Here is a 13,690-nt window from a genome sequence, read left to right on the forward strand (position 1 = left end):
GGAGATCAACTAATCAAATTATCTCCTCGGTGTTGGTTTTCATTACGCGTATGAGCCCGCTTGACAAGGCTGAGATGAAAATATGCATGGAAAAAAAATTGTATTCGCTGCCTATGCCACCAACCTGCTCTGCTGCCCGATGCTCAACGCCCAAGAACAAAGAAATCCAAGAGGGACCAATAATCTTTCCCAAGTACCCCAACAAAAGAAATTATACCAAAGTCAAAGCCCCGAGTCAAAAGCTCGGAGTACACAGGTTTTTCCGACAAAGAAAACACAGGAATAACGCCATACGTGCAAATGTAATAACCAATAAACTCCAAGTCCCCGGCTTCCTGCGACCCCGCATCCTGCCAAAATAACCCCATGGGACTCATAGCCAATAGCCAGAAGAAAGTATATTATCTCCTGTAATTATGCAATAGAGCTCATCGTATTGTCGAGAGGCGTAGAGATTTGAAAGAAAATCGTCAATCAAAGAAAAAACTCGCCAAAAACCAATTAATGAAGAACGTTAAAATCATGACTTGTGAATCAAAATGATTCAAGCTTCTTTGCAAATGGGTTGCAAAGTTTCTTTGTATGGCTCCTTACAAAGCTCTTTGCAATGATCCTTGCAGTCTTGAGTCTTGCGTCGCTTTCCTTTGGGAGGAGGATCGAGCGGCGTTCGCTTATATGTAATTGTGCGTGTAACCACTTGTCGAACGCTCACAGACTTGGCTGTTGTCGCACTCCTAGGCGTCTCAAAATAGCGAATTTTCCAGTCTGATGGTGAAAATGGCGAATATAGAGTGGCAGCACTGCGCGGCGTGGCACTCAATGGGGTCGTGGTCAGTGGGGTTGCAGCGCGCGGGGAGCTGATGCCAAATGTTTTAATCGACTGTGGAATACGCAATCTCCTGAGCGCGGGAGTTGGCTTGGATGATTTGACACTACAGGGTGATTGCGGTGGAAGAGAGATAGCCGGTGATTTTAAGGATGGCGCCGAAGAGAAAGCGGGACTTATCGCAGATGAAGGCTGCGATGTGGGGGAAGGGCCACATGTTTCGAACTTGAACTTGGGAAAACTCCCTCCAGCGCTCGTGGGACTATTGTAAACGGGTGTGAGGGCATTGAGAAAGTCGGTATAGGCCGATGGTGTTGGGATAGAGGATGTCGCGCTGTCGCTACCATCTTCGCGTTTGATCTCAACATCGACAACACTGAGAACTTTGGGGTCATCTTGAATTTCGGAAGGAAAGGAAAATGACTTGGGAGTCTTCAAAGGGGGAAGATCTGGTTTTTGGGAAGGCATCTTGGTCGTTGTCGCACCCAGTGAGGTGGATGAAAGAGGTAAAGAATTCGAGGTGGATTTGTTGTAAAGGAGATGGTAGTCTGACGCAATCCCGGCCTCAGGGACCAAGGAGCAAGCAAGTAGCACAACAGGACCAAACCCTTGGGAAGAGGGAAGGAAGCAAGCCAAATAAAGTCTGTTGGCAAGCGCAAGAAGAAGAGTATTAGAGGAGACTTGGGAATAAAATAAAGGAGGGGAAGCTCGTGTCTTACCAAGAATCAGGAGAGGATCTGCTTTGCTTTTCTATAAGAGCGGAGCCGGACCCAGTGGTGAAACAAAGTGGTAATATACAGTCTTGTATGTGCAATACCGTACCAGACGGTATGGGTCGATACAAGGCTTTTGGCTGAATTCCCAAAACGGTTAGCGTTGGTGCTTTACCGCTACTCCCACTTTTTGGCCCTTTGACCCTTGGGCCCCCGAGGATTTTGTGGACTTACCCGTTCTTTAGCTAGCACAGAACACCGAGCGAGAGAACAAGATAAAAATAAACGGGGGCTATGCAACTTCAAGCAACAAATAGAAGGATCCAGCCTTCAAAACTAGTGTGAAGTTGATGTCGCAAAGAGAGTGTAGATAAATAAAATGAGGCGTAAAGCAACCAGTGCTTGATACTCCTTCACAGTTCAAAAATGAATGAAGAGAATAGTAGGTAGGGTGGGATAACAACAAAAATAAGAATGCAACGAAAATGAAACAACCAAATTAGAAGAATAAAACCAGATGAGCCGAAGAAAAGATCGGGATATTACTCCAGGGCTCCCTATTATATATGCAATCCTTGTCCTCGACTCTAACCACCTTGGCTTGCAGATGTCTTCACGTACGCATAATTCATATTGTCGCGCGCCTTCTGAAGCAGAAGGAAGGGCGCCAGGCCCCTGTTCCTACGGGGTACGTTGTCTTAATCCGGTGGAGGCGTTAGAAAGCGGCTTGGTTCCTTCAGCAACCGAACCCTTGCAACTGTTTTTATCCTTCCCATTCGCTGGCTCCAGAGCGCGCGGTACCCATGATATTTGGCGGCTCATTCTTGGATCATTATTAAGATTTCTGAAACCACGATTGATCTCCTGAAACTTGAGAGAGGTCTTGGCAACGCTGATCTTTTCCAGCTTGGACGACCGCATACATGTGCACAACATCGAACTACCATGGCTACAACACAAAGGAATTCAAAAAAGTTTCACTAAACGCTTAACCTGGTATCTTCCTCAATAGCCCAATGAAATATCGACAAAACTCGATAGTTGAGGAGTTAGTTCTTCAGAGTGAAATCTGTGAGGCCCGATGGTGGAGAATCCTCATGCAGGTTTCCCATAGTTCTTCAAGTATATTTGGAACATAGCGAGTATTCAGATCCTAAAAAAAAGCCCAAGCCGCTTCTGTTCACTCTGAACAATTGAATTTCAAGGTCGGATGTTTCATATTTGGAGAAATTTGGTCCCTTGCAGCTTCAGAGCTTGAATCGCAAGATCAAGCTTGCCGCTGAAGTAGCCGAAGAGCTCGATACCGCAATCTAACTGGTCATGAGCCTGAGCCAGAATCACCTGCATGCTTGGTGGAACTACTAGATTTAAATTTGCTATGTGTATCAATGCATTGTTTGTTGGAATCCTACATTCTATATCGAGCAAAGCGAAGATATCAGTGGCTATGCATGTCTGAATATGTGCCAGGCGCGAAGCTAAGAGCTTTGGAAAAATCCATAAACTATATATAACTCAAAAAGCGCCTCTGTAGCGCGCATATACAGCCACATAGTAGTACTACTAGTACTAGGATATGCCGAGCCCTGGAATGTACATAATTCGAGATCACTACTATGATACTGTGGTTGCTGCCGAAAGTAGTATCCAGTCGGAAGCCTTGTAGGAAAGTCATTCAATTCCAAATATCAATCTATTTCGATACTTGGCAGTTAATCTTGGTAACCCTCGACCTGAATATGTTCATTCGACCGCCGTGAACACCCTAAACATAGATTATGTCAACTTGAACTCAGTAGCAAAAGGTCATCAGCAGGGATATTGGGAAGATGTAGTAATGAATAAACGTGCGTTGATAATAGCCAGCTCACCGCTATTTCTTTCTTTGCATAGAACCAATTAGGAGAATCTCGTTCAAAGTTTAGAAGAAATTGCTGCTATGGAGATCTATACATGGAAAGTACAGGTATTACCCTCTAAATGATCATGATTTTAATAATAAAGAGTTAGTGAGCTATTAGCAAAGTTAAATTCAAATGCTTAAAAATAATGGGTAAGTAGTTGAATTCTTGAAAACAGATATAATAGTCCCAGGACCATTCAATTAAAGAGGGAGGAGCCTTAACAGATCATGAATATCGCATGGGGTGCGCAGAGGTTAGTCGGAGTCGAATTGTTTCACCATCTCGGGAGGTATTTCAATCGGCGCCTAAAAGTAATGGAATCGAATTTTATTCAGGTTCATGAGCACATGCGTGCTCGAATGAGATTTAAGAATTCAGTTACTATTATTTACGAAAGGACTAAACAATCAACAAGGTGTTCTGAAAGCCCACTGTGAGGTAGGATGTAGATTTGAAAAGATTAAGCAAGTGGTATATTAAATGCAACCAAAAATCACCTAAGCGCCTATAACGAGTGCATGTGGGAACAGCATCATAAAGTATGCGGACCAGGCCCAAAACAGAATGAAAGCAAATGGGTATGAGTTTAGCGCTCGCCCAGAATATGAGAATGGAATCAAAAAAGTCTGCCACCCAAAAACTTTTAACGCCAGAATATCAATAAATAAATCGTTGACCCCGGTGGACTTTTCATATCGTCAAATCCATCGCATTGCGGCATACAGTGAGAGGAATATTCCCTTTAAATCAGCAAGTAATGCCAGCCATTGCGGTTCATCACATCTCGCCAGTGGAACTGCTGCTTCTTGATTTCCCTCATTCCAGAAGATTGCAAAGGAACCGAAGGTAGTTCCTCGGTGATTTGGGTGCTGGTATGGAAAATGTTGTTTTGTACGGCAGGCGGTGTGTCCATGGGGTCATCAGTGAGGCGCCAGTACTCTGTCAGTAGTTGGTACATGCGACCAAAGCTACCGAGATCTGATGTTTCTCCCATGGTGTACATGCGGTCGTTCAAAATATGACGGAAGGCGCTGCTGGGGGTTGAGAAGACGCCTGCCATGAGCAGTGGCCAAACAATTGATTTGTCATAGCCGTAAGCACCGGCTGGGATGTACGACAGGGTGGTGACGAACGCATCGACGAGGTTCATGATGTTTGCATCGGTGCGGTCTGATCCGGGGATTAGACTGCATAGGTAGATTCGCGCAGCGAGGCGGAACAGAGCAGTCATGTTCTTTGTCAAGATCTCGGGACGAACCGCACCAGTGTCAGAGTAGGGGCTCTCCAGAGTGGGGTCTGCTGGCTCGGTGTATTCCAATTGAGTTCCCAGTGAAGAAACATGGTTGCAGAGTGTGATGTGGTCAATGCGATTCTCGTTCTTCAGTGAGTCAAGGCATGCAATTTCTGAAATGAGATACATTACGCGGTCGTCACATCCCATAAGCTCCCTAAGACCAGTTGGGGTTCCACTGAGGTGCTTGGTACGGTAGGAATGGGCAAACTGTGGTGTCTTTCCGAGCATGGTGGCACCCAAGATATCGATCCAGCTTGTTAGTGACATGCTGAATGGAGGCACAGAGTATGCACCGCATGGGATCATTTTGTTTGCAAGGTCCAGTTTGTTTACTAAGTTAGAAACTGCCTGGAAGTGATCATTCCAGTGGATGTCGGGAAGGTAGTCAGTTGGAGCTCCGACCGAGCAATGAAAGAAAATCATCGCAAGTGTCGCATCCAAGATTTGTTCATGGTCGGTGTCCTTCTTGAGCGACTCGCAGAGCTCGGAAATGGCCTCATAACGGTGGCGCATGATATCATTATCGATTTGCTCGCCACTGAATCCGTTGGTTGTCTTGAGATGAATAGCTGAAACGCTCAGGCAGCAATGGAAGTAAGACTTGTTAGTCTCTAGGGATTGAAGAACCGATCGGGCGCGTGCAGAGCCCTGCTGGTGAACTTCGAGAATTGGGAAAATCATTCGGAGTACGTTTTCCACGAAATGGTCAAGAAGAGGGCGATCATAGTCATCGACAGGAATATTGGCATTGAGAGACGAATAGGAATGTCCAGTGCTCTGAGCGACGAGAGTCGGATCGACCGGGTTGAAAGTTTGAGCTGGATCAAAGCAGTCTTCTTGGAAGAACTCTTCCTGTGGGAATGTTGGAAGAGTAGCGTGAAGTTGAGGAGGTCCCATCGCACTGAATGTTGAAGTAGAAGAATCGTGGCGAAGTGGGATATCATTAACAAACGTTTGACGTTCAGTCTTGACATCAACCTCATATGGTGTATAATGGCTGTATGTGATTGGAACATATCCTGGCTGTGAGAAGTGTGGACCGAAAGAGTCCCAGTTCTCAATAGGGCGGCTGAAGTCGCGAGTGAAGTCGCTCTCATCGTCGCTTGGTGGAGATGATTCTGTTGTGTGGATACCAGCTAATGTATTCAAAGGTTAGCATAAAGTGCCGTAGGTGGTGAACTTTATAAAATCCAAACAATGCTTACGTTGACCACCATGTCGCTCCAGTGACTTTGTTTGCTTGATTTTGTTCTTGATTCGCTCCTTTTGCATTCTTCGCTGATCAGGACTTCCCCACCAGATTGGTCGCTTGTATTCGCATTTGACATTTAGGTTTGTGCAGGATTTGCATGCTGGGTGAGTTTCATCGCACTTCTTCCTTCGAAGTCGGCAAGTGAAGCAACCTAATAAATTAGTACCAGTTTGTATTTTGATGTTAAAAGTTCGTCTTATTGGGTACTAACCTAAGCGGGATCGCTTGTGCGATCTTGCCCCTGACCTATCAGCTTGTCCGCTAGTTGGCATATTGGAAGGTCCCGCAGACGATGAGGGACCAGCCGCAGCGGCCTTGGTAGTGCTAGTAGTCCTGCTATAAGGCATCTTTGTTGTATCGGGTATTCACAGAATTCAATAGTAACCACGACAATTCAAGTCAATCAATGACCGAAAAAATAAATAAATGATTGAAAATATCGAGGGCGGCACTGCCAGCAGTAGAAGACCAACACAGTTGTCGAGGGGGACCAGCCACCTATTTCTTTTGTTAAGAAGAATAAGGGATAGTAAAGCTGGACCGGCAGCTTCACAATCTATTAATGTATAATAAGAAGGGAAACGAAGGTTGGAAAGAGACGTTGCTTCGAGACGATTTCGAGAGAGAACTTTTCATCTGGAGATCTTGGAGGCGACTAGTTATAAGTCTGAGCTACGATCAGCGTCCGTGCTTGCCCATGCTTCTATTTTTTGTTGGCACGGGAAACAAGGCTAGTTCCAACCGGAAGAATATGCGAACATAGAGTGGGGGGACCCTGAATCGACAAATCAGCATGCAGGAATGAAGTGTTGGTCAATAATCCAGGCTAATTTTGGGACATGACCGGGGTGGGGAGCACGCAGTGTGATGAGCAACAGGCCAAGAGTGTAGATCCCCTCATGCAGATTATGCAGCTAATGGGGGAGGATCGATGGTAGGCCACACATGTTGTCCCATGATGCATGATGTTGCAGTGGGTCTTCTTGCATCCCTGCTATGGCCTAACTCTGTCGGGCCATCACATACTGATTGAGTAGCTTCATTACTACCTAGTGGAACTCTCAAAACGGCCTCTACTCATTCTGATAGGTAGATATAATTGTACCTTAGCTTGACTTTGCTTTAATTAACTTCTATTATCGGAACCAATCATATCGCTGCAATCAAATGAAGCTGTATCTCACTAGAAGATACTCATAATAAGCGGAATAAAGCTCGGGAGTCTTTATCTATGGAGACGTTCCAATTCAACTTGCCGCCGTTGGCTTGCTGCGCGGAATTAGCTTAATCTTGGATGAGGGGTTGTTGGTAGAGAGGTTGGGTTGTTGGAAACAGCAGAGTAATCGCGATTAGTGATAGGATTCTAGTGCGTCTTTTTTTCGAGTCAGACCACCCGTCTCCTAGCCAAACTAGGTCAGATCTCCACCAAAGGCAGGCTTACATTGGTTCAAAAGTTAACTGTTGGTGGAAATTCATGCACAATTAGAGCGTGATGAACTGAAAGGTAGTGCATGCCAAGCTTCTCTTTCGGGCTTTCCATTCGTCCATTTAAAAATCCACTAGCGAAACTAAATTTTAGCGTCACCGTGGTGCAGACTAGAGAGCTCCCAGCCAACCGTGGGGCCCGGTCCGTGCAGAGACCGGGGAAGCTGATACAGGAAGATGAACGCTCGGACGGTGATAGAGGATTTCGGTCAATGTTCCTTAATTTGCTGCAATTAAGCGCCGATATGCAAACTAATTTTATCTATTTTGGGGAACAGATTGAGCCATTTGACTCCTTCGTCTGATTAATCGGGACTGTATAGCGCCTAATTAGTTTCTATTAATACCTTTTGCACGGGTTGTTATCAGCAATTGGGTAACTTTGTTCCATAATTAGTAGCAATTACTGCGGGGTATTATCTGATCCGAGTCGAGGCTTGCATAGAATCTCCGCGCCATTTTGCCCTGGTCCCGCATGCGTTCGGGACTTCGGACATAATTCCAATTGAAATGAGCATGAAGCTGTTTTTGCTATTTGCTATTTGCTACTGGATATATTTGGAAATATTGTTCCTTAATTTAGATACAATCATGCCGGCTCGAACAGGAACGGGGTTGGATCCTGTCTCCCTGGAAATCCTTTCTCGGTAAAGGAATGCCCACCCTCCAGCCACGGCTGATTTCTACAACTGGACGAGTCAAATGTGGATCCAGAACAATTTGAAGCCCTTCAAGTTGGACTGACCGGTTATCTGTGCCCCAGCCCAGGTACCAGCCCATTGAGCTACGAGGGAATGCAGAGCTACGATACACACTCAACGAAGCAGTCAATTCGGACCGCACAGTCCCAATATAAATAGTATACCAGTTCCTGTGTGCATTTGTTCATTCTAGACTTGACTTCGGAGAGGAATCCCATCTAAAATCAAATTCAATATTAGAAACTTGACGGTACTATAGGGGACGTTCTGGCCGCGGCCAAGAGAATTTAATAAGTCTTCTAGAGATATTTCCTTCCTTGACTATACCGAAACCATTATTCATACTATAGGCCCTTGGAACCTAGATAAGGGAGCCCGGACTGCCAATAGTACTAAGTACATTTACATTTTTGGTCCGGATATATTGCAGGTTTCAGTACGGAGTAATCATATAGCTGGCATGATGCGTGGCTCAATCTACTACTATTAGTATGCACGAACTTGGAAGTAATTTACTATTTAGTGACCGTACCTAGTAGTACTAAATCGATGTTTTTGAGCCTTGGAAATATCCAACTTTTGCGGGTTGGCAATATACTATATTACTACTACTTAAAGGAATTTTATGCGAACCACATGTTGAGATGAATGGCCGTACTTCGTAAAACCTAACGTGCGTGTGATGAAGCGAGAGGTGAACTCAGAAGGAGATTCGACTTTCACATCACTTCGACCGATAATCCAGAAAGTAAATAGTCAGGGGGTTGGTTGGCTTCGGGCACGGGCACTCACGGGTTCCCACAGCACGCGTATCTCACTAGAAAGCCATGATTGTTATCCCAGCCACCTTCCTTCCCAATGGACGGCACGATGTTACTCTCTAAAATCCTCGGGTCGATTCATCATATTTGCTGGAAGCACCAAGGTTCCTGGATTTGTACAACTGGATTTCGGATCGAAAGGTATCGGGCAAAGTAACATTTCTGCCTAGCGCAAAAGCAAAGCAGACAAGAAATCGGGCTAATGGACAATATGTGCATTTTTGAAGCTGTATCTCGGTCGTATATAATTCTGTAGGATTTTAGTAAAAGATGCCGAATGACCCCCAGAAATATCGAGTCTCTTAAGGGCACTGAGCCAACTCCAAGCCTTCATATTGTACTTCCTAGAAGCAAGTAAGGCATTCTTACGCCCATGCGCTTTAAGAAACGTGGTGTGATCTGAACATGCACGCGGTGATTTCAATCACAGTCACATAGGCTTTCGAAAGCAGACAGAAATCCTGCCTCTCAATTTTTTTTCCTTTTCCTTGGTTACAAGATTTAAGTCATAGTATTTAGAGCAAGTTCCCAGTCGCAAATTCCAGCCCACATATGATCGAACTACCACATGGGAATCATACGAAACAAATGGCGTTGAGAATAAGACTTTTCAAGCGAAATGGTTGTATGGTGTATTATGGACTTTTGTGGGTCTACTTAAAAAGGCCGGAGTGTGAAGTGATTCGGTGAGAAACCCCACTTGTTGTTTATCCCCAGCCGTTGATTTAAATCGTATTCATTGGCCAATCATTTGATTAGTTGAGGATTCAAAGAGGGGTTTGATCTGCAGTGTGATGAGTTGGGCGAGGTGCGGGTGATAAGTGATGAGCTGTGTGACGGTTGGCTGGAGAGCGGGTTGTCCTCCACAGTTAGACCGACTTATGCTTCCGGTCCATGTCACACTTAATGCCAAATGGCAGAATCCTTCCAGTTTCCAAAATTATGCACATCTTTTTTTATTTTTGCTAAAATTAACAGCATTTATTATCTAGTGTTGAGAGGTCCGAGTACCAAGGGCCCAAAACCTTGCAGCTCTTGTAGACCCTCACTAACATGCTCTTGCTGCGGGCTACCGAAATGAATTGCCAATTAAAGCCGTCGAGATTCAGAACCACTGCCATAGCCTCCTTCTATGACAGAATGAGATCTATTCATTTATAGAAGAAGGATTTGAAACCTGTGTACGCGCCCTCGTTAGGCTCTAAAATCCCGCTGAGAGAACCTAGCCCTGTCGATGCGTGCCAAGGGAATTGTCACGGCATTAGCGTAGTGATCAGCCGCCTATCAAAGGACGCAATCACCCGCTTTGCTCGACTCCTCCTGCATGATAGAACCCAAATGCACGTTCGCCATCCAACGAGAACGCAAGGCTATGGCTAAACTTGGCATCCCTCTGAACTAGTGTCGCAAGTTGGCGTGCCGACCACCCAGGCACATCGTGGTTGGAGCATCGAAATGTGCTTACCGCTGGCCCCTAGCCACCTGTTGCCGTCCAAGCTGCAATTGCCATTCGTCTAACACATGGGAATCGCCCGAATCCTTGAATCTTGGGCGCTTTCATTTGTAGACCCACAAACGAACTCCCTCGTGTCCCCAAAAGGGTGGACTCCGTACATAAACGCTTCCACTGCCCGATCTACCCATTTCGAGTGATCTTCCCCAGAGTTATCGTATGGTGGAAGTATTCTCCCTACACGGTCTCCATTTCCAACAGTATCAAAGACCAACAGTGTTGGCTTTTCTTTCTTTTTGGGTGGTTTGACATCACCTTTGATCCATCGAATATACCTAAAGGCTGGTCTGGCTACCGGGCCTTTGGATTGACAAGATGGTGCGGTCATTCATGCGAACGTATCTTATTGTCCTCAATTGACCTCGATTATAGGACCCTCAATATGCATATGATATGAGTTATCATATGGTTCCGTACAAGGAGGAGCCCCTGCCGCTGTTTCCTCCAAGGACGGCAATCTCACGACCATTCTCGGCGGCAACAGAAATATTCGAAGATGAGTACGGTTATGCTCACTCGCCCATGAGAAGTGTTGCTTCTGTAAGTAAATTTTGGAAATCACTAGTTCCTCAAATAGTCTAACGGATATGACTTGACAGTTCGGAGCTGGAAGTACCTCCACTCTCTCTACGCCTGACAATGTCACAACACCCAACTCTACAGGCCTCACTTCGTTCGATTTTCATATCGATGAGAAAAATCTCCGGGGTCCAGGTGGCGGATATGTGAGGGGCCCATCTGGCCCACACCTGTTCAGATCATCGATTGGCTCAGATATTCAGGAAAATTTGGACGTTGATATGATGATTCAGGATACCCCTGTGGCTACCACCGGTCCCTATCACCATAGGGCTTCGAAGTTTGATCCATGGCGAAGAGATACTCCGGTTCCAAATCAAGAGAGTAGCACGACTCCTCAGCCACAATACGTCTCCAACGTCGAGCGGGTCCCGGCGTTTCACAGACTGTCCACAACTGACTGGTCCCCTGAAGAAGTTGTCCAGTGGATGCAGAGCCTGAGCTTCGAGGATGACATTGTGCAAAAGTTTTTCCAAAATGACATTTCTGGTTCGATATTACTCGAACTCCAAGCCGATGATCTGAAAGAACTTGATATATTGTCATTTGGAAAAAGACATCGAGTACTGAACTCCATTCAAGCTCTAAAGAATGGAGTTTCGGTAACTTCGGCCCCCAGTACTGCCCCAAGCTCATCGCGGAATTCTAGTGTGACCGCCGATAGACCTTCCACAGCAAGGACATCGACAATGATGTCGAATCATAGCCATCAATCGAGCAATAGTCACTCAAGCAACAGCTATCAGTCTTGCTCTGCGACCGACGATGATTCTGCCTCCTTCCAAAGACCTCGACGTGGCCGCCAGCATTCGAGCCCAGATGTCTGCAAGACGAGCGATATCCGTCCGGGAGACTCTGTTTCTATTGTTGCAATCGAGCAGGTGCTGCCGAAAGCCCATCATTGCTCCAAAGGTGAAGATTGTCGGAAATGGCAGAAGCAGCAAGCCAAAATCGCCCGCTTGGCGAAGGACCTACCCATCGAGTCTTTCGGAGGAAGGGCCATTGTTGCTGGTGACCCCGGAAACCCCAAAACTGCGCCCAACTTACTGAAACCGTCAACCAAGTCCGAAGTCCCCTCTCTTGTTGCATCGTCTGATGCCTTGGGACGAACGCCCAGACAAGCTTCATTTCAGTTATCTCAGGAAACACTGAAAGAAGTCAAACCTAGAGATCCACAAGAGAATGTTCGCAACTTCTTGAATTTCCAGAGTTTGGGTAAGTTGAAAACTACGAATGACCCTCCAACTCCACCAAGGGAGCTCCTACCGTCCCCTGAAAGCGATTCTCCAGACTCTGCCAAAATCACGCCCACTTTAGCTGAGAATCTGAGACATCTGCCGAGACTTCAGATACCTAGCATCTACAGCTCTGAGGCCTCCGATGTGACGGGTTTCACGTCTGCCTTGAAAACGGTCACACCATCCGTGCTTTCCAAGCACAACCAATTGTACGCAAATGATCTTACTGCAATTCCCGGGCGTCTACAGCATCGCTTTGGGGAATCCGCGGCCTCACCAGCCGACTACTACCGTGTCGATCCATGTTATAGACAAGAAACCCCTGTTTCCGAAACAGATGCTCCAGTCACTGCTGTTCCCATCGGCCCTGTTGCAAGAGAAGAGTCCCAGTCGGTACCTCCAAACATGCGATTTGGAAACAAATTTCTAGTGACAGCGGACCCAATCATTCGGTCATCATCTACGAAGCCGATGGAGGATCATCGTCGCTACCCGGCAAACCATGGGGGCCCAGCCCTCAACACGCTGAAGGAAGATCGAGTCCTTAGTCCCATCGAAACTCCAGAAGATTTGCGCAACACGGTTCGAGCACCTCACTGCCGAAGTGAAAAAATCTTCGACCCTGACAATTATGGTATAGATGGTGTCAGTCACACTGGATGGATGAAGAAGCGCAAAACTACTAGACTTCTGCGCCACGAATGGGAAAACCATCACTTTGTGCTCAAGGGTACCCAGCTTGCCATGCACAATGATGAGGAAGCACATCGCCGACACTCTCGCGCTCTGGAATACGTTGACGTCGATGACTACGCAGTGGCATGCTCCTCTGTTGCTTCGAGCTCGAAGTTATCAGCAGCCTTCAAGAAAACAATTCTCAAGCGCCGAGACAGCGCACCCGATGACTCCGCTTTTGCATTTTCTCTCATTCCTGCTTCCAACAACAATAACAACAACAACGGTGGTGCGGTTGACCGAAAGGCTCTGTTCTTGAACAGTGGGAAGTCTCACCACTTTGCTGTCAAGTCCCGCGATGAGCGTATCGACTGGATGCGAGAGCTGATGCTGGCCAAGGCTCTCAAACGTGGTCGAGAAGCTGGTGCGGCCTTAAACATGAATGGAAACATGATTTAGAGCCCTGACACTGTTGAAAATCCTTTGTATTCGTGCAACGAATATTGGCCTACGAGACCTCTCAACTTTCCTATTTTCATTTTGGCATTTGGCATTTCAGATACCCGTGGTTGATCCATTTGGAAGAAATTAGTCTACTTTTTCTTTTTTTTTGCTTTTGCGCGATCTGCTGGACTTTCCTTGTTGTTTTGCTATGATCTCATGGCGTTGTTTTACATACAGGGACTCCC

At 46.2% G+C, this 13,690-nt stretch overlaps 3 protein-coding genes across 3 annotated transcripts; 1 reads left to right on the plus strand and 2 right to left on the minus strand.

Annotated features, from left to right (window-relative positions):
* Window positions 1–544: 544 nt before the first annotated feature.
* Window positions 545–1,294, minus strand: N7478_003536 (uncharacterized protein; the record flags this gene model as incomplete). The annotated part of the gene is made up of 1 exon (XM_056919750.1): window positions 545–1,294. The coding sequence occupies one exon, from the start codon at window positions 1,292–1,294 to the stop codon at window positions 545–547; it is 750 nt and encodes a 249-aa protein (XP_056782908.1).
* Window positions 1,295–4,185: 2,891 nt separating this feature from the next.
* N7478_003537 (Zn(II)2Cys6 transcription factor) lies at window positions 4,186–6,336 on the minus strand (the record flags this gene model as incomplete). Its single annotated transcript, XM_056919751.1, has 3 exons — window positions 4,186–5,873; window positions 5,943–6,140; window positions 6,201–6,336. The coding sequence occupies 3 exons, from the start codon at window positions 6,334–6,336 to the stop codon at window positions 4,186–4,188; spliced, it is 2,022 nt and encodes a 673-aa protein (XP_056782909.1).
* A 4,488-nt stretch (window positions 6,337–10,824) lies between these two features.
* N7478_003538 (SAM and PH domain-containing protein) lies at window positions 10,825–13,460 on the plus strand (the record flags this gene model as incomplete). Its single annotated transcript, XM_056919752.1, has 3 exons — window positions 10,825–10,827; window positions 10,882–11,049; window positions 11,109–13,460. The coding sequence occupies 3 exons, from the start codon at window positions 10,825–10,827 to the stop codon at window positions 13,458–13,460; spliced, it is 2,523 nt and encodes an 840-aa protein (XP_056782910.1).
* Between the last annotated feature and the right edge of the window lie 230 nt (window positions 13,461–13,690).

The sequence above is a fragment of the Penicillium angulare genome (assembly GCF_028827245.1).
Source record: "Penicillium angulare strain IBT 27051 chromosome Unknown utg000003l_segment0_segment0, whole genome shotgun sequence".
NCBI classification, from domain to species: domain Eukaryota; kingdom Fungi; phylum Ascomycota; class Eurotiomycetes; order Eurotiales; family Aspergillaceae; genus Penicillium; species Penicillium angulare.